The sequence below is a fragment of the Scardinius erythrophthalmus genome, assembly GCF_964197995.2.
Source record: "Scardinius erythrophthalmus genome assembly, chromosome: 16".
In the NCBI taxonomy this organism is placed as follows: Eukaryota; Metazoa; Chordata; class Actinopteri; order Cypriniformes; family Leuciscidae; genus Scardinius; species Scardinius erythrophthalmus.
In genome coordinates, this window is record NC_138236.1 from 25,598,865 (window position 1) to 25,623,036 (window position 24,172).

Below are 24,172 nucleotides of genomic sequence, written 5' to 3' on the forward strand. Positions count from 1 at the left end.
TACATAGTCTTACACACGTAGTTCAGCTCAGTGCTGCAAAACAATAACAAATAAACTCGATTAAAAGATTTTCTGTGGACAAACAACGGCTCAGTTGTTTGCAATGGCAGCAGAAATGTCACAAACAATATTAGTTCACAAACAAAACCTTTTCCTCAAAATCAAATGTGTTGGTACCCATAGAACATCTTTGAAATAATGTGAAATAACTGAAATATTCAGTAAAATCGAAGTTCCCCGACAGAACTTCACAGTGGTCAGAGGGAAAAACCTAAGGCAGACACACTGTGTTATTCATCAGTCAGTATGCAAAAAATTGAACAAGAAAAAAAGAAAAACAACCCGAGGATGGTTCATAACATATTGTTCAAATGAATAAATTATGTTCTGGCTCATCATAGAAAGTGATATGTACTGTGACATGTGTTTATTAAAGCTTTCACTCAGCGATTTTTACATGCTGGATGTACAGCACCATATTTTCAAAAGCATGAAGTTTGCATTTTCACTGTTTGAAATATCTCTCCTGAATGATTTTTTATTTCACATTTGGCACTCGAAACGTCTCTGTCAAAGAGTTTTAGTCTCAATTCTTGAATTCAAGCTGTGGTTTACACTCAAGACTACAGATATGAATGACCAACAAAGCCAGCATAATGTCGGTTTGCTAGTTTCTCTGTACTGTATTAGTCCTTGTGGGCGTTTGATTAGAATTAGAAAGTGCTCTCCCAAAAGGAGAGATGATTATTACAAACCACGTGAGGTTCTTGAGAACTTCAGCCGAGAATCAGATTACATATTAATTTGCATGATATATTGCTCAAGAAAATCACTGAATGATTATTCTCCAGTAGATCTATCTAACCCAGGGTTGTCCAAAGTCGGTCCTGGAGGGCCACTGTCCTGCAGAGTTTAGCTCTAACTTACTTCAACACTCCTGTCTGGAAGTTTCTAGTATGCCTAGTGAGACCTTGACTGGCTGGTTCAGGAGTGTTTAATTGGGGTTGGAGCTGAACTCTGGAGGAGCAGGATTTGACACCCTTGCAATAGATCAAAAAATCTTAAAGGTGCTGTATGCAATTCTTTTGACTGTACCAAAGCATACAAATACCAATATTTGTTTGCTGACATTTAGGGAACATGCTAAGTTCACGTACTTGCTTTTCTGAAAGACCATTATTTTACTTTGAAATGTGCAAACATACATATTTGTTTTAGTCTGTGTGATCCCACCCACTGCCAATTTACCCAATAGTGTTTCGACACTCCGGGTTCTAGTGAAGTATGAAATAACAGCTATTAGTAAAACATAAAATAAATGATAGAATCAGATTAATACACTAATGGTAATTATAACCTTACCCTAAACCTACCTTTCCATAAAATTAAAATGTGCTGTAGTTTCATATTTAAAATTCTTTAAAAACTGAGGAAAACATTGTCAGGTGGCAATAGTGAAGCTTAAAAGTGAGGAAAGCGAAGCAGAAGAAGAGCAGTACTAGTGATGACATCAGCGAATCCAGAGGGAGGGGCTCTGATGACATCGCGAATGGCCGTTTCATCATAGGGGGCGTAACAAAGGGGCGTGAATTGTAGTACTGCGGGACGCAGTCGGACACACTTGGAGAAAACTCTCTCCAATATTTCGAATTTGGACTGCAGTACCCATTTCAACCACTAGCTGTCAATATTACATACTGCACCTTTAATTTGCAGGATTTCCAGAATCCTAACAATATTCCCCATTTCGACCTCAGAGACCAAAATTGAAAAAGATAGTTAAAAATAAGAAAAAGTCGAAAGCAGTTGTGAGATATAGTAACAATTATGAGAAACAATGTTGTGAAAAAAGTCACAATTACTAGAAACAAAAGTCACAATTGTGAGATAAAACTAAAAAAAAAAGGGTGTTGGGCATGTTATTCTAAAAAAGTAAATAATTACTAGCTACTAATTATACTGTATCTTCACAAGTGTAATTAGATTACTGTACTAATTATTTCCTCTAAAAAGTTTCGCATTACTTACTACTTTCTAAATCCCATATCATCCTCGACCAGTTGAACGATACAAGGATAGACATGAAACTGCTCTTTTTATTCTTTAAATATAAAATTGAACTGACCAAAAGGGAGTTTACATTAAAAACAGTAATTCCTTTAAAACTTTTCAGTAAAAACTTTACTTTTGAAGGGAAATGAATTACTTAGTAATAAGTTACAGCCAACACTGGTTAAAATTTTGAGAAACAATGACGCAAGTGTGATATATGAAATCGTTATTCTAAAAATAAAAGTGTGTTAAATTGTGCTAAACGAGTCACAATTGTGAGTTATAAAGTTGCAACTGAGATAAGTCACAACTATCTTTTTTGCTTGATTTTAAAATTATTTTATTTACTCTGAGGCAGAAATGGGTTTCCATTAAATCTGTTTAAGAAAAATATATACAGTTTGTTAAACATTTGATGGGGTCTTTTAGATCATTCATCAATGAGTTTAACCAACAGGATCACTGGTAGACTATGAAAAGATAGGATGCTCTGACTATCAACTATCACCACTAGCATGAAAATAACTCTTCAGGGTCTCGCTCTAAAGGACTTCTCTCATATAACCTTGTTCTACAGACCACTCTCCCACCCATTTCTTAACAGAACACAGCCAGTCTGGACTTCAAGTCTATTCACAATGAAAACAACAGGTCAGACAGATCTTTGCATCAACCTCAGCCATCAGAGGCACCAGCAAGATCTTAAGGACACGAAACAGAAAAATGGCAAACTACACTAGAAGGATTTTACCATCCAAAATAGAAATACTAGATACTTTTTACGGACTTGAGCAGGTCTCATATCTATAGCAGCGATACATATACAGCATTTTCATGAAATTCTATTTTCGGAAATGTATCTCCACCGGCAGAGAAAAAGGCTCAATATCATTTATCTTAAAGACGAAAAATGAGGGGAAAAGTGAAAAGGAAATAACACAGCGGTTGACATGCGTAACGCTCTGACATGTACACCGAAGCCATAACATCCTCAAATCTCACTCGTCTGACCTCACCCATCACTCATGTTTTCCACCCGCAAAGGGAGGAAGCAAAAGAGTTCATTATTCTAAGCCGAGACTCCAAAGCAGCCTGGCATCAGCACAATACCGTTAGCATGAAATGTCATATATTTCATGTGAATTTGAGCACAGAGATGGGGGACGTGCAGGCTACAGTTACCTCCACCCTTCACTAGCATAAACAGCCCAGTATTTACAACAGCTCAGACAGGAAGCACAACACACCCACTGACCCACGGCTTACAGCGGCACGTAACGGTACATGCGGCAACAATAAGTGAGCAAATGTCCCCTCAGAGTCTCTAGGAAATGGAAACTTTGTGAAAACATTGTCAGTGATTCTCTGCCAGACATACGAAATCAAAAGTGATTGTATTCACTGATGAAAATACGATGACTCAGACATTTGGGGATGAGATCGGAAAACATGATTGAAACTCGCCGGTGGACGGGCTCGCTGAAATCAGATAAGAGCGAACAGTCTTGTGAGGACTCTCATGTTTAAAATGATGTAGGTGTGAAAACAGTACCAGAGGGGAAATGTCAGCACACACAATGTAATTCCATTTACCACCACTAGAGGCAGTGACTGGATAGTCTGCATAAACATGAGCAGGGCTGATGGTGGGACTGATGATTGGTGCCGTGAAGAGATGAGGGGTGCTTTTTCTTCTTCTTGCAGACACTTTCTTCAGATTCTCGTCATTATCTTCCTCCTTCCTCGGTTTTATCCCTCTCTGTTTCTCCGTTCGCATCTGCACCTCCTCCAGGTATAGAAGAAGTGGATTTGCTGTAAGGTGGTAAAAAGAATAAATCAACAAAATACACTTTCTTGTGATTTGGGCAATAGTAAAATATAACTTTCAGTAGCTGTTTAATTTCAGCATCTGAGCAGAAAAAAAAAAGAGAGAGAAAGAGTGATGAAGAGACAGTATTATTTTGCAGTACATTTCAGAATACTTAAAAGGATCACCCAAAAATCATCATTTACTCACCCTCATGTCATTCCAAACCTGTATTTATTTATTTATTCTTTGGAACATAGAAGATATTTTGAAAAATGTTGATAACCAGACTTCTATAGTCTACTCAAAATATCTTCTTTCATGTTCCACAGAGGACAGAAAGTCATTCAGGTTTGGAAAGCCATGAGGATGAGTATAACAGAATTGTCCTTTTAGGGTGAACTGTGATCTATGTTGCTGACCTCATGAATATGCATATTAATGTAAATTCATGGTTTACAGCAGTGTAATTTTAGTATCATTGAGAGTTACTATTACAGTTTTTATTAATAGTTTGAATTTTCCGTTTTGCTTTTAATTTTAAAAGGAAAATAGTTTTAGTAATATGGTTGTGTGGTTTTGTCATTTGTATTAGTTTTTCAAATATGTCTAAGTTTTTATTCATTTTATTTTGGTTTTAGTTTTAGTACATCAAGTTAAACTAAATGAAAATAAGGAACGGTTCCTTGGCAATTAGCTCAAATTAAATAAGCTTAAGTATTTTTTTATTTCAAGTAACATTTTTTTATGGTTTTAGTTCGAGTTAACAATAATAACCCTGTTAAATGTACAGTTTGAAATCTCAAAATCTTAGTACCCAGGATACAGTATGAACAGTGTCAAGTGCCAAAAGCCCATATGTTTGTAGATATATGCATACTTTTCGTTTCCGCTCTGAGTGATGAGTCTCCTGCAGGTTTCCATCTGCACATCCAGTCCTCTCTTCATACTGCACATCTCCATGTACTCGTGAAGATGGCGGTTCATGTCTGACTTTGCTGTGGCAAGTTCCAACTACAGAGAAACAGATCGCATCAGACCAGGCTGATGGGCTTCCATACTTACAATTATATGACTGACAGAGATAAAGTACTGTATTATCACAAAATTGTGATATTATTTTGTGATAATGATTGGCTGACAGTACACTATCTCACTCAATAGCTGTGTTATAATGTGATAAAGCATGAAATTTAAGTAAACTATCCAAACTTCTCACCTCAATCTGGTCAATAGTCTCCTGATATTCCTTCTCCCTAGACTGAAAAAGACATTCAGTGTCCTTAATCACCTTTTCCAAACTCTCCTCCTGTCCAGGCAGAAAGAGAGAGAGAGAAATCCCACAGGCACATTATCTCACTGCAGAAGCACAAGCACTCACCAGCAGATGAGATTTGACCAGAGGGAAAATAAAATACTAGATTAATGACCCCGTAGATGGAAAACTCTAAACACTTTGAGCTTTCCATGAAACGCGACACACTTCTAGCCCACATCGCATTAACTAATGTCAGTAATGTTTAGTATCGAACCGCCCCCCAGCAAACCTGACTGAGTACCCTGACCTAGATATGAGCTGTGTGTGTGTGTGTGTGTGTGTGTGTGTGTGTGTGTGTGTGTGTGTGTGTGTGTGTGTGTGTGTTTGCATGCGTCCTATGAGTGAAGCCCATGACTGGATGACCAGTAGAATCCTATTCTCCTTTGTACACTGAACAAGTGTGGAACAAGTGGAAGTTACGGCAACACTTTATTTTGATGCTCCACTTTAGACTTTCTAATAACTATAAGAAACTTTGCAACTATATGTCTTTTAACTCTCAGTAGTATATTAGTAGACTGTCTGCTTAATATCTGCTAACACTTTATTGTAATGATTCACCAACAGACATTCTGCATGTCAACTTATTCTGACCCTAACTCTACTAATACTCTGAGAGTTAATTGACATGTAGTTGCAAAGTTATTTATATGTGTGTGACTTGATGTAAAGATGCATGTGTTAATTTACTGGAAACCAAGACAAAATATCAGAATATCAAAAAATCAGATGTTTGGATTATAATCAAAAGTCTTGAAGGTCCTTTATAAATTATGCCTATAAATTAAATATGTGATTTCGACAGGACATTTTTTAAATATTATTCATTTTATTGTACCTACTGTACTTTCAATTGTATGTTTTATAACACTCTGCTTAATCTTTTGTCAGTTTTGATTCATTATTATTAATGAGGTAAAAAATCATTATTTTGAAATGCAAGAATTAATCAACTTTGTGAACCAGTCAAAATGTAACGAAGGCTTTGTAAAGAGGCTGTTATTAAAAAAGATGAGATAGTGACAATTATATTGGACCTGCCAGCAAACAATCAGTAAAGCACTGCCACTTATTTTACATGCAAAAATGTGCAATCATAACAGAGGTCATTTACATAGAACTGTTATAGTTACAGTAGCAAAAACAGCCCGTTTAATTTTAAGTAGGAAAGAAGGCGGAAAATATTTTACATCACATTTTAGTCTCTAACATTATAAGTGAGTCAAAAATATTGAAAAAGAATGTATATGATATGGACCCTTGAATTCTTAAAAGGCTTTTAATCATGGGAAAGTTTCTAAGTGCATAAATAAATGTGGAAGTAGTAAGAAATAATGCGCATTCAAACAAATATCAACCACATATAAACCATATGACCCAGTGCACTAACCTCGCCCTGATTAGTGTCCGTTGTTAAAGTGCATCCTGGGAAATCCTCCCACAGAAGGAGCGTTTCCTCTGTCTCTTCCCAAGCCAGAGAGTCACAGTCATCCTCAAACTCACACTCACGCCTGGCAAATACACAGGTAAGTCATTACATTAGTCATAAACAAACAAGCAGTTCTGACCAAACACTGCAAGGCATTTTTAATCGCTCACAGTTGGGTCAACATTCTCTGCATCTCTTCATTGATCTGGAGGGTTGAAGGGGTGCACACTTCATCTTCTCGCGCACCATCACTCTCAGAGGTGCTGACTGGCTCATCTGTCTCGCTGCCATTGGCAGGTTGCGAGGTTTGTTTACGGGCACGAGAGGTGATGGCATTTTGAGGACTGGGAACCTGGGATAGCAAGAGAGAGGGTTAGGTCATTAATAACTTTAACCTCAACACTTTTGACCCAACGTAACATTGAAACAAACACACAAAAAACATTATTGGTTCGACCACTCCCTCTTCTACTCTACCGAAAACGCAATACACATCAGTTCTCTGTGCCTCATACACTTTAGCAGGCATCAGCAGAAAATCACAGCAGCTGAGTCAGAGACAGAGAGGGGGATGCTGTGTGAATTACAAGCGTGCAAGATTACACGATACATATTTATGACATTCATTGCAGAAAATGTTCTTTTGGTTTTCCAGTAAAATGACTGAAACTGAAAAATCACCTAAAAAAAAAAAAAAAGGTTTATTTGTGAAGCATCAGGCATTTTAGCATAATCCTCACTAAATTTTGTTAGTGAAAACAAGACTAGTCGATTCAAATTTATTTGTATAGCGCTTTTCACAATACTTTAAAAAAACAGCTTTACAGAAAATCATGTTAATGTTTATAATATCCAAATATCTTCATACCTTATCAGGTTTAGATCTCTGTGATAATACTTACATTTTAGGATGATACATGCAATTAAGCAGTTGAGATTTGCTATAGTATATATTGCTTAATGTGTGTGTACTGTATGTACGCTGATAAAGTTGGATTTGGACAGTACACAAGTTGTGTAGGGCCCCGTACCACCAGGGGGCCCCCTTGCTGTCAAAGATGAATTAACGACTAGGGATGCGATAGTTTCAGTTTGATTTTAGCTTCCAACCATTATGAAAACATGATGCCGCATTACGTCCTTTAAACGCTCTTTCTACGTAACATCCAAATCAGTGAAATCATGTAAAATGACTCATTAAATACAGTCTATATATATATAAATACATTTGTAATAATATTTCAGAATATAAATGTCCCCAATGTCCCGTCTGTTTTGGGATTGCGTTTTGTTTAGTTGTGTCCTTGTAAGTTCTTTGTCTTTGTTCATCGGTTGCCATGGTTTTTGATTTGCCCCCATGTGTTGCACCTGTGTCTTGTTAATTATGTCGTCTAGTCCCTAGTGTGTCTTTGGCTGTGTCCAAGTATAAGTAGGTCCTTATTTTGTACAAGTATTAACTTCAGGACCACTAAAATGTATTTTCTATGTAGTATGAATGTGTATTGTATGAATGTAATCCGAACGTACAACATTCGCCATGTTGTCATTATCATGTGACCTATCAGTGTCAGTTACGTCACTTCACTGCCACAAATTCTCCCGTGGCCTCATGGGATAGTAAAGTGTCTATCGTATGCACACTTCAGAATCTCACCGGAAGAAGTAGGTCAGCCGGGTACTTTTTGCCAACTATTATGAGTACTGTGAATTCGGACATACTTCTTTTGTCACATACTGTTTTTCATACTACTTTATAGCAGGGAAGTATGCGAGTTTGAATGCAGCCTCTGTGTATTTATAGCCCTCTGTTTGTTTCAGTCTTTGTCAGATCTCGTCAATGAATAGTGGTTGTTCTGTTTGCCATGTTTTTGTTTGTTTCTTTTGAGAAGTGTGTACCTGAGTTTGTTTTCACTAAAAGAACTGCTTGTGAATAGATTCAGCTTTTTCATTTTCCGTTTTTGTTCAACCCCTAGCAGACAATAACAGTTTTTACTGTATTTATCATCAAGTAAATACAGCTTTGAGCATAAAATTCTTCAAAAGCATTTTTAAAATCTTAACATCCCCAAACTTTTGAGCAGTATTGTATATTACATATAATATATAATTAGGCTACGAAACTGGGAAATTAAACGTTTCTTAAGCACTTTATTATTTTAGTTAACTTACATTAACAGTGTTCAGGACAAAGATTGCCAGTGGAGCTTAAAGGGATAGTTCTCCAAAAAAAAATGTAATTCTCTCATCATTTACTTTCTTCAGATAAACACAAACAAATATTTTTCAGAAAATAATCAAGCTCTGTGAGTCCACGCAATATTTTTTTCCCAGGATGGTAGGGGAAGACTCATGAATATTCATTAGGGAAGTCATCCCTGATTGGTCTGATGACCTACACCTAACCCCGCCCCTAAACCTACCCGTCACTGGGGTTAAGACCAATCAGGGATGACTTCCCTAATGAATATTCATGAGTCTTCCCCTACCATCCTGGGAAAAAAAATATCGCGTGAGTCCACATAATGGAAGTGAAATGGGTTAATAGGGTGAAAACCACACACAACGATCATGATGGTAATCCAAACAACCTGAGTGTGTTGTGAAACTCGCGTGAGAAGTGACAGTCCTCTGTGTTTCCACATTACTTCTCACGTGAACTTTACAACGCACTTACATAACGTGTCACAATGTCCCTCTATAGAATGCCTGTATGACAGTAGACAGAAAGGAATGATTTATCGTTTAAAAAAGTTTTTAAAAATTTGTATAACTGAGGTCATATGGATTACCATTACGATTGCTGTATTATTTTCCTAAAAATCTATCTGAAGAAAAAAAAGTCATATACATCGGGGATGGCATGAGGGTGAGTAAATGAAATAACAATAATTTGTTTATTGTAATATTTATATACCGCTTTTCTTGGCACTCAGCGCTTTAGATGGAGGGGGGCGGGGGGGAATCTCCTCGACCACCACCAATGTGCAGCATCCACCTGGATGATGCGACGGCAGCCATTTTGTGCCAGAACGCCCACCACACACCAGCTTATTGGTGGAGAGGAGACAGAGTGATGAAGCCAATCAGTGTATATGGGGATGATTAGGAAGCCATGCTGATGGACAGATGCCAATGGGCAAATCTTGCACCCCCCCACTCCTTTTCAAAGGACATCCTGGAATTTTCAATGACCACAGAGAGTCTGGACCTTGGTTTAACGTCTCATTTGAAGGACTGTGTTTGTTACAGTATAATGTCCCATCACTATACAGGGAAGTTAGGACCCACACAGACCCGAGGGTGAGCGCCCCCTTCTGGCCTCACTAACACCTCCTCCAACAGTTAACCAATAATTTTCCCCGGAGGTCTCCCATCCAGGTACCGACCAGGTTCAACCCTGCTTAGCTTCAGTGGGCAACAAGTTTTGGGCTGCAGGGTGATTTTCATTTTTGGGTGAACAATCCCTTTAGATGTGTCGCACAACAATAATGATAACATAACATAGAGAAATCAGGAAGTGCAGATGTTTGTTTGAGTGTGTGAATACCTTAAAGATCTTGATTGGATCTTCACAGTTTCTTTGTTGGGCGACATCACACAGGCGAGCTGTGATGTCAATACGTCTGCAGATGTCCATGTCCACTTTCATGGCCTTCTCCTGGATCTTACTATCCAGCTCCGACAGGTTCTGTAGGTGTACAGATTTGCGTGGGAACATGTCATTTGAAGCAAGCATAATTAGATGATTAATAACTCATTTCTATAAAGTACCATTTTTAGTATTCACGGCACTGTAGTTTAAGATGATGTGAAACTGAAACTGCAGTGGTATGTCTTTTTTGGCACACAATGAGGAAAACTGTGATGTTTGTGTTTCTTGGACTTTAGGCTAAACAGCTAATGTGTGTATTGAACTCATTCTCAAAAACAAGCTATTTTTAACACTCTGAACTGTGTGATAAATCTTTTCTGGGAAGAGTGTTTGATACAAAGTGTTTTTCTACAGAAAATAAGATGACTGTGGAGTGCTATGAATGTAGAAGCTGCTATGAATACACTATCTGTGTATTCATCCACTACTGAACACTACTGTCCTTGAGCTCGCCAGAAACAAACCTCTGAGTGTGTGTGACTTGCTGATTTAAACTCTAAATGAGCAAAGTAATGAAATCAAATGGCTGCTTAGACCAAACATGAATTCCTGTTCTGGTCCAGGCCGGTTTGTGCTGCTCTGGAACTGGTCAACCAACGCATTCCTGATAATTCAGTGCCTACTGTCCAGAACCCACTCACTGTTATTGCATTGAAAAACAACTTTAGCATTCTTTGAAATAGAGTGGTGAAGGGATGGCATATTTTTTGTAGGTCAATGAGTTAGCCCTATCAGAGTTTTAGCACTTCTGGTTCCATCGTCCCAAAGTCAATGTTTTTTTCGGTGGTGAACAAGCTCAAAATATTTTCACGTTTTATTCTACAATATAAAATACATCAGTAATATCCTCTTGTGATTTTCAACGCCATCAGCTGAACAGTAAGTGACTCACTAGTACGCTTTCACAGCCAAATTTTGTTTATAATCACGCTCTTGCAAACTATTATAACTCAAGCTTTCCGGGGAAAATGTTTTTAAACAAAGGCTGAAAGAGTTGTCGGAAGCCTAGGGTGACCAAAAAAAAAAAACATTTAGCCCTGGTCCGCTTAGCATTCACATTGGCATTTTAACACCTAAAGATACCGAACCTAAAGGCATAGGGATACATTCACAACCTGATTGGTCAGCTTTTATATATTTTGGGATGGAACTTCTTGTTTTTGGCATCCAAAACTATGCTGTGTGCTGGGATAAATGCGCTCGTTGTATGTGCGTAGCCCGCCTGCATATGATGGTATTTAGACCATCTGAGAACTCGTGAAGAGCTTATAAAACGTGTAAAGGAGTCAAACAGCGGCAGGAATCCCTCCATCACACACACAAACGAAGATCTGCTGTGAGGAGACGCGGTTCTGATGCTTGTACTGAACTGTGATGGGCAAAATCGCAACAGGTATTCTTGAGCATTCTGTCCTTTTTAGGGTTGCATCTTGTGAGATCATGTACCGTTTTTGGTTCATTTACATGTCTTTGGTCTGTGTTGCGTTCATATTTCATTCGAACCACACCAGAGTTCGTTCGGAAGCGGACGAAGACCATTCTTTACAGGGGTCTTGGTCAACTTATTTGGTGCGCACCAGGGTTGTGATGGCAGCGTTCACACTTATTGAACCACACTAACAGAGCAATTGCACCAGGGTTCGTTTTAATCGAACCAAACATGCCAAGTGTGAACGCACCCTTAGTGATGGTGATCCAAGTCGAGAGACTGTGGCATAGATTGTTTATAGCCTACGTTTAGCTTTTGACTTCTGCCGATTGTTTACGCTTCAAAAATGAAACATGTTAATTTGTGAGGATTATCACGATGAACTAGTGGTGCAACGGATCATCATTGATCCGTGATCCGTTCGGATCAATATCTTCGGTTCGGCACACACGTGATCCGCGGATTGATTTATGAAAAAAAAGTTGTGCGCATGTTCAGTCCACACACAGCGTGGTCATGGCGAGCGTTATGAACCGCAGAGAGCGTGACGCCTCATTCGCGCCGCCAAACCTCCAGACGCGCGTAAACGCGTCTTTACATTGACTTAACATTGAAATCACTCGCGCCAGACACTCTATTCGCGTTTGGTGTGAACGCAGCATGGGTAACGGCGAGAGAGAGAGAGAAAGAGTGCCTGCGAGTGCGAGCGAGCGAGAGTGAGGTCTGCGGTCTTGGCCATTAGTTGATTTACTTGTTTTTGTGTAGGTAATACGTTGTCAAATATGTTTAAACTTAAATAAACTACCCATACAAGTAGTTATGTCTCTTTGTATTAATTTGTCCTGTTATTGACGTAATGCGCGTCATTTACAAAATGCGCAACCAGATGTTCGAATAATTCGAATAGGCTATGTGTTTTTTAGAGGGAATATTCGAACGTCATTTTTGAGCAATTTTGACAGCCCTATATGACAGTGGAAACACATCAAGCATTGGTCCATGTTTAACCGCTTAGCTGTCACCCCCCTTTTTGAGAATGGACATTAAAATGCACTATTCAAGCTTAAATGGTTGTAATTCAAGAATGCTTTGGAGTATAGACCCAAGTTTGGTCTTGTTTTAAAGGGAAAAAAATGCAGATTATTACTGAATTGAAAGCACTTCAAAAAATTAAAGTATGAAAAAGTTATGGAAGTTTAAATTTACATTAAATCAAATATAATTTATTTAATATTTTTCTTTTATTTAAAATATATATTTTACAAAATATGTTTTACAAAAAAATTACTATAAAATCAAAGCCATATATCTAACCAAGTTGTGTTCCAAATTTGAAGTTGATATCACAAAAATTGAAGTTCCCATGAGATTTTGTTTAGGCGTATTACCAAAAATAGCCACCGGGTGTCATTGAATTCCATTGAATTTAACTGTATGCATTCTACCATAACAAATTAATAAATTTCTGTCCAAATATCACTTCTGTCACAAAATATGGAACCTTGAGACTCAGACCTTTCTGACAATATGTGTTTTGTCAAGATTAAAAAATATTTTGATCATAAATTATGAAACATGATGACGCCCAAAAGGGGAGGAGCCTGATAAAATCATTTAGAGTACCGTTTCTATGGTAACACAATGTCCAATTTCAAAACAGTTTACACAGGGTGAATTCTGAGATCGTAAGCTTTCAAATGATACCTAATTTATGATAACTACTAAAATATGTGATGTAATAAAAAAGGCAATAAAAAAGATAATATTATATTTTAGAGGATAATATGTATATTATACTTTTTAGAGGATAATATTATTTTATACATTTTTTTATTGACAAATACTAGATTAAATGTTTTATTATGAACTTTTAGCATGAAAACCAAAGTTTCAATTATTAAAAGTGTGTGCGTCGACTTTTTGTGACAAACGCCATAAACGCCTGTTATGATGTAGATTTTTTGAGGTGCACTCTTGTCATAAATTCATCTATTTATGTTCCTACATAATTTATAACAAAAAAACAGTCCTAAATATCTATTTAGGAGTCTTAGAACTTTCCAACGATATATAGTTTGTCATAATTAGATTAGGATTAAATAGTAATATAGGGAAGTAAAGTTAGGCGTGCCGTATACGGTACGGTGACCGTTAAGGGGTTAAAGGAAGGAGATGCCTTTTTATGTTGCACTTTAAGTTGTTTTTCATTAATTATGTTAAAAAGAAGATATTATGCCTTGTGCATTTTAAGTTGATTTTATATATTTTAATTTAATAATTTAAAAGTGTTAATAAATGAAAAAAAAATTTTTTTTGCTGATCCGAAAAATGATCCGATCCGTGACTCTGATCCGAGAAACGATCCGAACCGTGAGTTTTTTTATCCGTTGCACCCCTACAATGAACAAAACGTTTGTAAGATTTTGTTAGTCACAGAGCTTATTTTCTGCAATAATCCAAAAGCCAAATTTGGTCCAATTAGGTTTTGTCGAGGGAACCAGGGTAATCTAACTAACAAAGGCCTACAAAAATATGTCATTACTGCAGCACTCTATAGAGTAGTACTTAAAATATTTCTTTGACCCACTTACTGACTGCAAGTAGGACTTAAGTACATATTTGTATGTAATTTCATAATTACTTCTATTGTCTTCACAATATGGTGTATGTGTGAATGAACTGCCGAATGTACTGACAAGAATTTATGGTAAATTTAAATATACTTTAATGCCACACATTTATAATAATGAAATTGCAGTTTAGTACATTTAAAGTATATTAACTTTTATTCATTAATTTTATATTACCTGCAAGTATTTTTTTTAAATATATACTTTTAAGGTTTTAAATATACTTTTAAGACTTTTAAGTACACTACAAGTACACATTCAATACACAATTTTTGTATTGTGCACAATTTTCCATTAGGGAGTTTGACAAGAGGTTTGGAACGACATGAGGGTGAGTAAATCATATAATTTTAATTTTGGGTGATCATTTCCTGTCCTGTCCAGTGTGTTTGAGGCATGTATTTGTTGTTTGAGTGTACTGAGAGTGTGTTTTGCTTCTCACATTGCTCATGAGTCCTTTAAAGAGCACGAGTTCAGCTTTCAGCTGTTGCACCTTGAGGCCCAACTCATCCTGACATTCTTCACTCTCCTGTAGGTCCTACACACATAGACAAATGCATATCCATTATTATTATTGATAACCAATTCATTTTCTGTACAAATAACACACTTTCTTGGCCAAAGTCATCACAATTTTACTCATATACTTCCAAAAACCCAACCTAACTTCATATCTAACAGAATGACAATACTGACCCACATAGAACAAAAACGTACACAATAATTGCATACTGAACATTGTAAATAATTACTTAGAAACTGTAACTTATAATTAATTTACTATAGAAGAGCTTAAGAACACAGTAAAATTGAGTTATTAATTTAGACAGGGCAGTAATTTATTTTATATATTTATATATATATCTAAGGCTGGTTCAAGACTAGGTTTAACCTAATCAATTGAAACTAAGAATTGACACTAGATTTCAGATATTAAAGTAACAGAGATAAAAAGATAAATTTTCAATTAAGCAATAATTGCTATCATCAAGTATTATTCAGCATTTATACTGTAGAATTTTTAGATAATCTATTACTAAAGTAAAACTGCGTCTAAACTGCATCTAAGTAAAACATCTAAACAAGGATTATTACAATGTTTTGCAGACTCAAGAGCTTCTCCTGAATCCAAGTTCATCCAAATAATACTTGATCCCAAAGGTAAAACATGGCAAAAACCTAATAAAAAGGTACATAACACTTGATCCCAAAGGTAAAACATGCCAAAAACCTCAAACCGCAGACAACATCATTTTCTTGATCTGTTTACTCAGTCTCCAGTGATGTACTGTACACTATTGTTCAAAAGTAAGATTTTTTTGAAAGAAATTAATACTTTTATTCAGCAAGGATGCATTAAACTGATTAAAAGTGACAGTAAAGACATTTAAAATGTAACATTTAAAAATGTAAATCAATTTTGTTCTTTTGAACATTAACGTATTCTGAAAAAAAAAGTATCATGCTTTCCACAAAAATATTAAGCAGCACAACTATTTTCTACATTGATAATAAGAAATGTTTCTGATATGCATAAATCAGCATATTAGAATGATGACCGCTTTGCACAGGAATAAATTGCATTTTAAAATATATTAATATTTTTTAAAAAATCTAATCGTTTATTGTACTCTTGAGCAAATAAACGCAGCCTTGGTGACTGGTGAGCATTAGAGACTTTCAAAAACAAAAAAAATCTAACCAACCACAAAGTTTTGAATGGTAATTTATTTAAAGACTTGGTTTAACATTATTCTAGTGAAATAAATAAAACGGGGACTAAATTAAAAAGTTGTCAGGACATTGAGGTTGCAATGGAAGTTAAATGTGGTAGACGCAATTAATATCAATTAACAACCAGACAGCAACACAGTGTCGCCCAGATCCGGCCCACAACTGGCACGCGTGGAATCCACATGTACCAGATGTGGCCCGGATCTGGGCCGACACTGTGTTGCTGTCTGGGAAGAGGTTTGGCTTGAAAAAGTGTTCCTCACCTCCTGTAGGTCATTCATTCTCTGCTCCATGTCCATTCTCATGGTGTATTCCTCTTCCCATCTGAGAGGAGAAAACAAGAACATCAGGACCAACAGCAAAGCATGACCCAACAACAGGAACTTTTCGATTTAGCTAGCTAAAAACTTGAATATATCACATCAAGTAAAATAAAAAAAGAGGTCCATACGACTCGTGCAATATATTTAAAGCCGTAGATTAGGGGCTAGATTTACTAAACAGGGCGTGATCAACTGACGACGTGCAATTTAAAGAACACAGATGCAGCCGGATAATTTCCATAATGACCAACGCAATCTACCAAGAGTAGCGCAAATTAGCGTAGGGTCGTAAACAAACAGAGCCGCTGATAATCAGGTGCGAGTGATCTATTAGCAAAACAGGCGCAAAATGGGTTTAGACATGCTTAACAGGCATTAAATAATGGCGCAAATCCCAAGAAATTGACTAGCACAACCTTCCATAAATTTTGCATCTAAAAGGGAAACTCCTACAAATGCATATGTACTAAGGTCAGACGCAAAAATAACCCTGTCCACACCTTTTCAGCGCAAATGTTTCACTGCGTGTTTTTAATAAATCCTGACAGTAGTTTTTTTTAACGCCAAAAGAGGGTTTGCGCTGGAGTAAGCTGTTAGTAAATCTGGCCCTAGATCGGCTATAACTTTAGCCATGGTTTACTGAAAATCTTTCTACCATAGCTCTCTCTAGTGCATTCAAAAGAAGTGAAATCTTTAAGTGAATCAGGTGATCTGGTTCACAAAACTGGCCTAAATGATTCATTTACAATCTGACTGACTCAATGATTCATTGTTTCGCACACAAAACTAATCACATAACTTGAAAAGACTTAGAATATAGCGCACAAGTCATATGGATAACTTTTATGGTGCTTTTACATCCTTTTTGGAGCGCAAAAACTCCAGCCTCCAGTCTTTGTAATTGTATGGAGAAACACAACCAATACATTCTTCAAAATTTCTCCTTTCATGTTCCACATATGAGGAGTTAAAATGGCACAAGGGCGAGTAAATGATGGCAAAAGTTTCATTTTTGTGTAAACATTGGTTTATGCTATATAAAATCCAAAGCAATGGAAGACAATTTAATATTGCTCTTGTAAAGCAGTAAAAAACTAATGCAAAACATGTATTTTTCCCGTAACAGAAGGTACATTTGTGTGTGTGATCTTCACACGCAAGTGTTTTTGTTTCTGTGAGTATGCTAGCTCAACTTAAGTGCATCCATTCAGTCCTTTTAAATGATCCATCAGCCCAGTCAGCTCTACAGTAATTTACTGTGTGGCTGTTCAACAGTAATATTGTCCGGTGCAGTAGTATAGTGTAATGAGGTGGAACCCAACAAGCCCTGTCCTTATGTAAGATCTACTTAACATTCAAAACATTGCAGCAGCCTCTACATTTATTAAACATCCTCACTGGACTGCAAGGTTACTTTGAGACCGTGCATTACTGCCAATTCAAGGTGCAAACATTCAATTATTACTGAGGAGAGTGACAGATAACGCGAGCGACGTGAGGAGAGAGGGTGGAGGGAGAGAGCGAGAGAGAGATTGCTTCTCTGCAGCCTGAGACCTTGTGTGCGTACTGCAATGCAGATATAACGTAGATCACTGCTGCTGGATGCCATGACTGTAATAGAGCGGACTAAATGAGACAAATTATACAAAATGGCAAGTGTGCTCAGCCTCATGTGAATATTTTAATGTGAATTTAATATGCTTTTTATTGGACCAATAAGTTTCCAAAAGAACACATACATTTTTTTCTATCCTTCTACATTACCGTTCATAAGTTTAGGGTCTGTTAGATGGTTTAATGTTTTTGAAGAAGTCTCTTATGCTTATTTCCCATGACATAAAAGCTGAATTTTCAGCATCATTACTCCAGTCTTCAGTGTCACATTAACATTCAGAAATGATTCAAATATGCTGATTTACTGCTCAAGAAAAAAATGTTTATTTTTTTCAATGCTGAAAATAACAATTGTGCTGCTTAATATTTTTGTGGAAACTGTAATAAAAAAAATTAGGAATATTTGATTAATTGAAATTTAGAACTGCATTTACTTGAAATATATATATTTTTTGTCTTTACTGTGACTTTTGAATGAAAATAATAATTTCTTTCTTTAATTTTTAAAATTAAAAATTAACTCCGTCCCTGAAGAGAGGAAGCTGTTATTGCAGCAAAGGGAGGGATTTATGCTTTTGCCAATCTTTTGAAATTAAATGTTTAAGAAGACAAAAGGTCAGGCACTGATGTTGAGTGATGGGACCTGGTTTGCAGTTCTAATTAATCCCAAAGGTGTTCAATTAGGATTAGGGTTGGGAATCCAAAATCGATTCCAATTATGGAATCAAATACTTGTGGTCAGGAATTGGATACTTGTTATAAAATGTAAATTTCGAATCCTCTCATCGATTCCTTTGTGAGCATTTCAGTATGACTTTCTGTACTGCGCATACATCGAAAGTGTGCTCACAGAAAACATGATATATATATATTTTTTTTAATAAAATTTTTTTTGGGGGGGGACAGGACAGTAGAGAGTTGACAGAAAGTGAGGTGGGAGAGAGCGGGGGATGGGATCAGGAAAGGTCCACGAGCCGGGACTCGAACTCGGGCCGCCCGAGCGGAGCTACATGTCGGCGCGCTGACCACGAGGCCATTGGCGCCAACGAAAACATGCTTTTAAACCATTCAAGCGCGAGACGACTTGTTTTCAGTGATGCAGGCATGTGTAACTATTTTGGATCTGTGCAACTCTTAAAGTGACAGCAGCCTAATATTCCTGCTGCTGTCTCTATAATGTCACTAACTTTTTTAACTATATTTGTAATGTATAGGCTATTTTATTTATAAATTGCAGTGCTATTTTACATTTGATTACAGTTTCTGTACTTGAATACCTGAAAATCTTTCAAATTTCAATCTGAAAAATTTCAATCATATCGTTGTTCAGTTGTATCTATTTGATGCGATTGCTAATTTTTTATTTGTTATTTTTTTACGGAGTGTTTATTTGGTATGGTATTTCTAAACCACAGGCAAATGCTCCTTGCGTAAGTGTTCTTAAGCCTGTTATTTTTGTTCATGATATTCCAACACTATCTCACGACCAATTCGTACGAATTCGTACGAGTGATAAAAAGGTGGCGAATTCGTACGAGTGAGGTCGTACGAATTTGTACGATTTATCTAAACCCACGTGATGAGTAGGTTTAGGGGCGGGGTCAGGGGTAGTACTTTCGTATGAATTCATACGAATTGGGCAATTCGTAAAATGTAAAAATTCGTGTGAGGTCGTATGAATTCGTACGAATTAGCCACCTCGTAGAATTTGCTACAATTAAATGTTTTGCAATAAGATTAAATGTGAACGATATCCAAGTTTTTTTTTTTTTTTACCATATTGGAATCGAAATTAGGAATGGATAAGAATCGGAATCAATAAGCAGAATCGAAATCGGAATTGGAATCATTCAAATTCAAATGATACCCAACCCTAATTTGGATACTAAGTCACAACAGACATAGCAAACAATTTCTTTATGTTCCCTGCTTTGTGCATAGGTCAACTTCTTCACTAACCTGTTTTTCCACACAGAATTGTCTATAATGTCACTATTAGATTTGTTTTAGAAAGGGGTGCCAACATAATTTTGCCCATACACACTACAGTTAAAATGTTTAGAGTAAGTAATTTTTTTTTGAATACTTTACACATAACATTGATCAAAAGTGACACTAAAGACATTGATAACGTTACAAAAGATTGCTCTTTTTAAATAAATATTCTTCTTTTGAACTTTCCATTTATCAAAGAATCCTGAAGAAAATGTATCACAGTTTCACCAAAAATATTAAAGGGTTAGTTCACCCAAAAATGTTTAATTATACCATAATTTACTCACCCTCAAGCCATCCTAGTGTCAAATGTTTGGTCATCTCGAGTTCCTTTGTGTTCCCCTGAGACCTAGTTTTGCTGTGTTCTGATTAGTTCATTATTCCCACCTGTTGTCTTGTTAATTATCGCATTGGTCCCAGTGTTTAAATACCCTTAGTTTCCGTTTAACGTATGTTCCAGTGTGGAAAACATGCCTTGGTTATTTTTAACACGGTATTACATTTTTTAATCTGCTTGGTTGAAACGATGGCTGATTGGCTGATGGCTTTTTATCACAGATAGATAGAAAAACACTTTTGAGGATGAGAGCCACAGATAGCGAAACTCTGCTTACTAAATTAGAAAGACAAAGCAGAAAATAAATATAGACAAGAAAGTCTGAAAAGAGCTGAAAGCATTGCCAGAGCAAATGACAAAGCAGTCAAATGGAGAGATGCTGAACGATAACATCCGTTATGAAGCAGGCGGTTTTAAGACAGGGAGCCAAAATGACTTTTGTGCTTTTCAACAGTGTTTTCACCTGTCCTGATGAGTCAACAGACGGTAATGAGTTTGCGATCTGACGGTCAGTTCAGCCCTATATAAAACTGCTGTATGTGAATGACAGCAGGTGGAATGCGGCGCTCTGGCTTCTGCAGGTTTGGACATAAAAAGAGCCGTGGGCCTGACTGAACACCACCATTTATGAGTAACACGCATTATTTCCCCTCCAGCTGATTCTTATCTTCTAAATACTGTACATATTATCTTCCTTCCTTTTGCTTCTCATGTTCAACTCTAGCTTGGCAACTGACAAAACCCTTTGGTATATACCAATAGTTAGGGTCCCTTTTAAAGTTCATTTATCTCCACCCATCCTAAAAAACACCTCATATCACCTTCACAGATTACTAAGAGTAAATTTATCCCATATATTTTGCAAAATTCCATTCAAACATCTCAGATTGATTCAAATAACTTCAGCAGCCGTGAGAAATAAGGACATAGAGATATGTCTTCATGTCTCTGCACATGACTGCCAGCAGATGATTTATGCTCTATTTTATCTCACAAAAGTTGCAAGTCTCAACTCGGTTTCACTTTATTTCATTTTTTTACAAATTCCACTTGCAGGATGGCTAGTTGTGGTCTTGAACACCTGCAGGTTCGAGAGTTGTCAGGTTTGAAAAGTAACCCATGCAGGAAGAGCAAAGTGACTGCAGTCTGCTCTGCATTGAAACGAGATTTGTTCGTGACTGATGCACAGGTTATCAGAGGTCAACGCCAGTCGGGTTCCCCTCAGCACCAGAAGGGCGGGACACTGGAACATGCTGAAATAGCCCAGTGTAAAAGAAATAAAATATTGGATTGGACAATACAATGGTGTTCAAAAGTGAAAATGCTTGGGTTTTTCTAATTTAATACATTTTAATCGCAAATTAGTCTATATTATCAAAGTCAAATGTTATAATTTCTTGAAATTCAATTAAAAAAAAAGCGATTCGGAGTGTCTACTTACACTATTTACACTCCACCCACTGACATCTGGTTGGGCTAAACAAAATTACAGAAGATGCTGGATTGTCAACAGTAGCAATTGTGTAGGAGTAAGATGCGTGGCATAATGTTTTGATGCAAATGACCCGAGTTCGTATCCGCCTTTGCCGAACTCGCTCTACTCCCTTTTCCCATCACATATCAGATCGGAAAGGCATTTATTTTCAATAAAAATGAAGAAAGGTTACTCTTTATTTTAAGGAGACATAGTTGCATTGTACTCAAATAAGTACTGAGCAATATTAAATAACTACATGTACTTAATACAGAGTTGGGTTAGGGTTTGGTTTAGGGTTAGTTAGCCTACTTGTAATTATGCATAATTTAGGCTACTGTTATTACTATAGTAAGTACGCCTACATGTAGTAACGTGTAACTATGTCAGCTTAAAATAAAGTGTTACCTGAAGAAAATATTCAAAAAGTGTTTAACGTGTGTTTAATAATATCGTGTTTATAGGTTATGGTTAGGGGTAGGTGTAGGGAGGGCTTTATTGTCCCAATAAGGCGCATCAATTTAATAATTTTAATAAATATAGGCTAACCATTTACACTCTATGTTATTATTGCATATTGTTTAATGTACAACGACACTGAGGTGCAAATATCTGCCACTATTTATTATAAGTAGGCTATAAATAGCATCTAACTACTATTTACACTTAATGCTTAATGCTATTTTTAAAGTGTAAATATAATTTATCGCTATTTTCACTTAGCCTAGTGTAAATAGTATCTATTTCTATCTAAATTTAGTATAAATAACTGCTGCCAAAACTATTTGGTATTTAAAGTTAGCAGCACAAAATGTGAAGAATTTTTTTTTTCTAGATCATTCAAATTGGCAACCATGCCACAAAGCCACCATGACTCTCTACACTCCTAAAACAAAAGGAAGACTTTGCAGCAGAGGTTTGTCATAAGGGCCACACACAGAAACTTTTTCTCATAAACCAACATTCAGCCATAATAAGCATCTATATTATCTCTATATTCACCTTCGCTTGTACTCATCCCTCTCCCTTTTGATTTTGGCCAGGACGTTGTAAAGTGCTCTGATCTCTGGGGTGATGGTGTCTATCTGGACACCCACGCCGTCCGGGTGGACCCACGATACTCCAGGGCTAGTGACCCGAGTCTCTGACCCGCTTCCCAGTTTACGAGTGTGGTTGTAGGACCAGATAGTGCCCGGGAGGAAGCGAGGAGGAGGGTTGGGAGGCGTCCCGATGCCAACGCTGCTCACTTGTGGAGTATTATTAGAGTTATTGGTGTTGGCCGAGGCGGGTTCGGTGGTGGGTGTTGACAGACTAACCGTGATGGTTGGGTTTCTGTTGGTGTTCAGGTCAGTTGTGGTCTCATCGTCAGCTTTATTGGGCTCAAGCTTGAGGACATTCGTAAGAGAAGGCATAAACAATGTAGTGGGTCTTTTGGCAGAGTTGTTGGTGTTTTGGAAGGACAGAGACCCAGGCCGGACAGCAATAGGCCCAATAAACCCAGTCTGGACACCAATGTCTTTGGTCTTTCGGTCTTCCACGCATCCACCCGCATTATTGCTGTTTAAAGCCTGCTGAAGCTGTAACTCCAATATCTTATTGCGTCTCTCCAGTTCATGCACTTTAGCCAGAAAGCATCGGAAGCGCAGATTGAGGGTCTTCAGGACGCTTATATTTGATCCCAGGTCGTTCCTCAGTGCCATGGCTGTTGGTGGAGGAGGTTGGGACCAGTGGAAGGATGGACTGAAGTGCAGGTAAGAGGATGCAGTAAGGTCAAATGCGTTTTGAGAGACGCCAGCAGGGCCGTGTTGTTCTTCGAGAAAAAAAGAGGATGGGTCAGGAGAACCGAGGACAGCAGCCTCGGGGAGTAAACCGGAGGGAGAATCGGGATGACCGGGTCCTTCTGGATTCTGATGCTGATGGTGCTGCTGCTGATGATGATGATGGAGAGGAGAATTCATGCTACGGTACGGAAAACTGAAGCGCTGCAGATCGGGCATGAACACCAGCTATGTCTGACTTCAAAAGTCTGACGTCAAAATAATTAACGGCTTGATTTCAAAGGTCAATAGTGTTTAGCGACCCAATGACACGACAATGTCCACATTTAACTCGTTAAAGCCTTATGTAACGAGATAAGAGTATTACAGCTTGCGCGTGAATGCTGAGTAAGGATGAACAGACACTGATGGAGACGACGCGACTCTCACTGCAGCAAGCGATAAAAGACAACAGTGTGGAGTAATTACAGAAGCACGCAATAGCTCTGTTCTAACAAGCAAAGTATATTGTAAAAATGTTCGCGAAATACATTTAAAATAGGTCCAAACGAATGTCTTGTGGCTTCCCTGCCTGGAAACCTGAATACACTTGAGTGCGCG

At 37.3% G+C, this 24,172-nt stretch overlaps 1 protein-coding gene across 1 annotated transcript; it reads right to left on the bottom strand.

The window, feature by feature from the left end:
• Window positions 1-3,631: 3,631 nt before the first annotated feature.
• Window positions 3,632-23,927, bottom strand: iffo1b (intermediate filament family orphan 1b). Its single transcript, XM_081388069.1, has 9 exons — window positions 22,797-23,927; window positions 16,315-16,375; window positions 14,760-14,855; window positions 10,154-10,294; window positions 6,777-6,958; window positions 6,568-6,688; window positions 5,079-5,168; window positions 4,740-4,873; window positions 3,632-3,864 (listed from the first exon to the last, which is right to left on the bottom strand). The coding sequence occupies exons 1-9, from the start codon at window positions 23,789-23,791 to the stop codon at window positions 3,780-3,782; spliced, it is 1,905 nt and encodes a 634-aa protein (XP_081244195.1). The 5' UTR covers window positions 23,792-23,927; the 3' UTR covers window positions 3,632-3,779.
• Window positions 23,928-24,172: the final 245 nt, after the last annotated feature.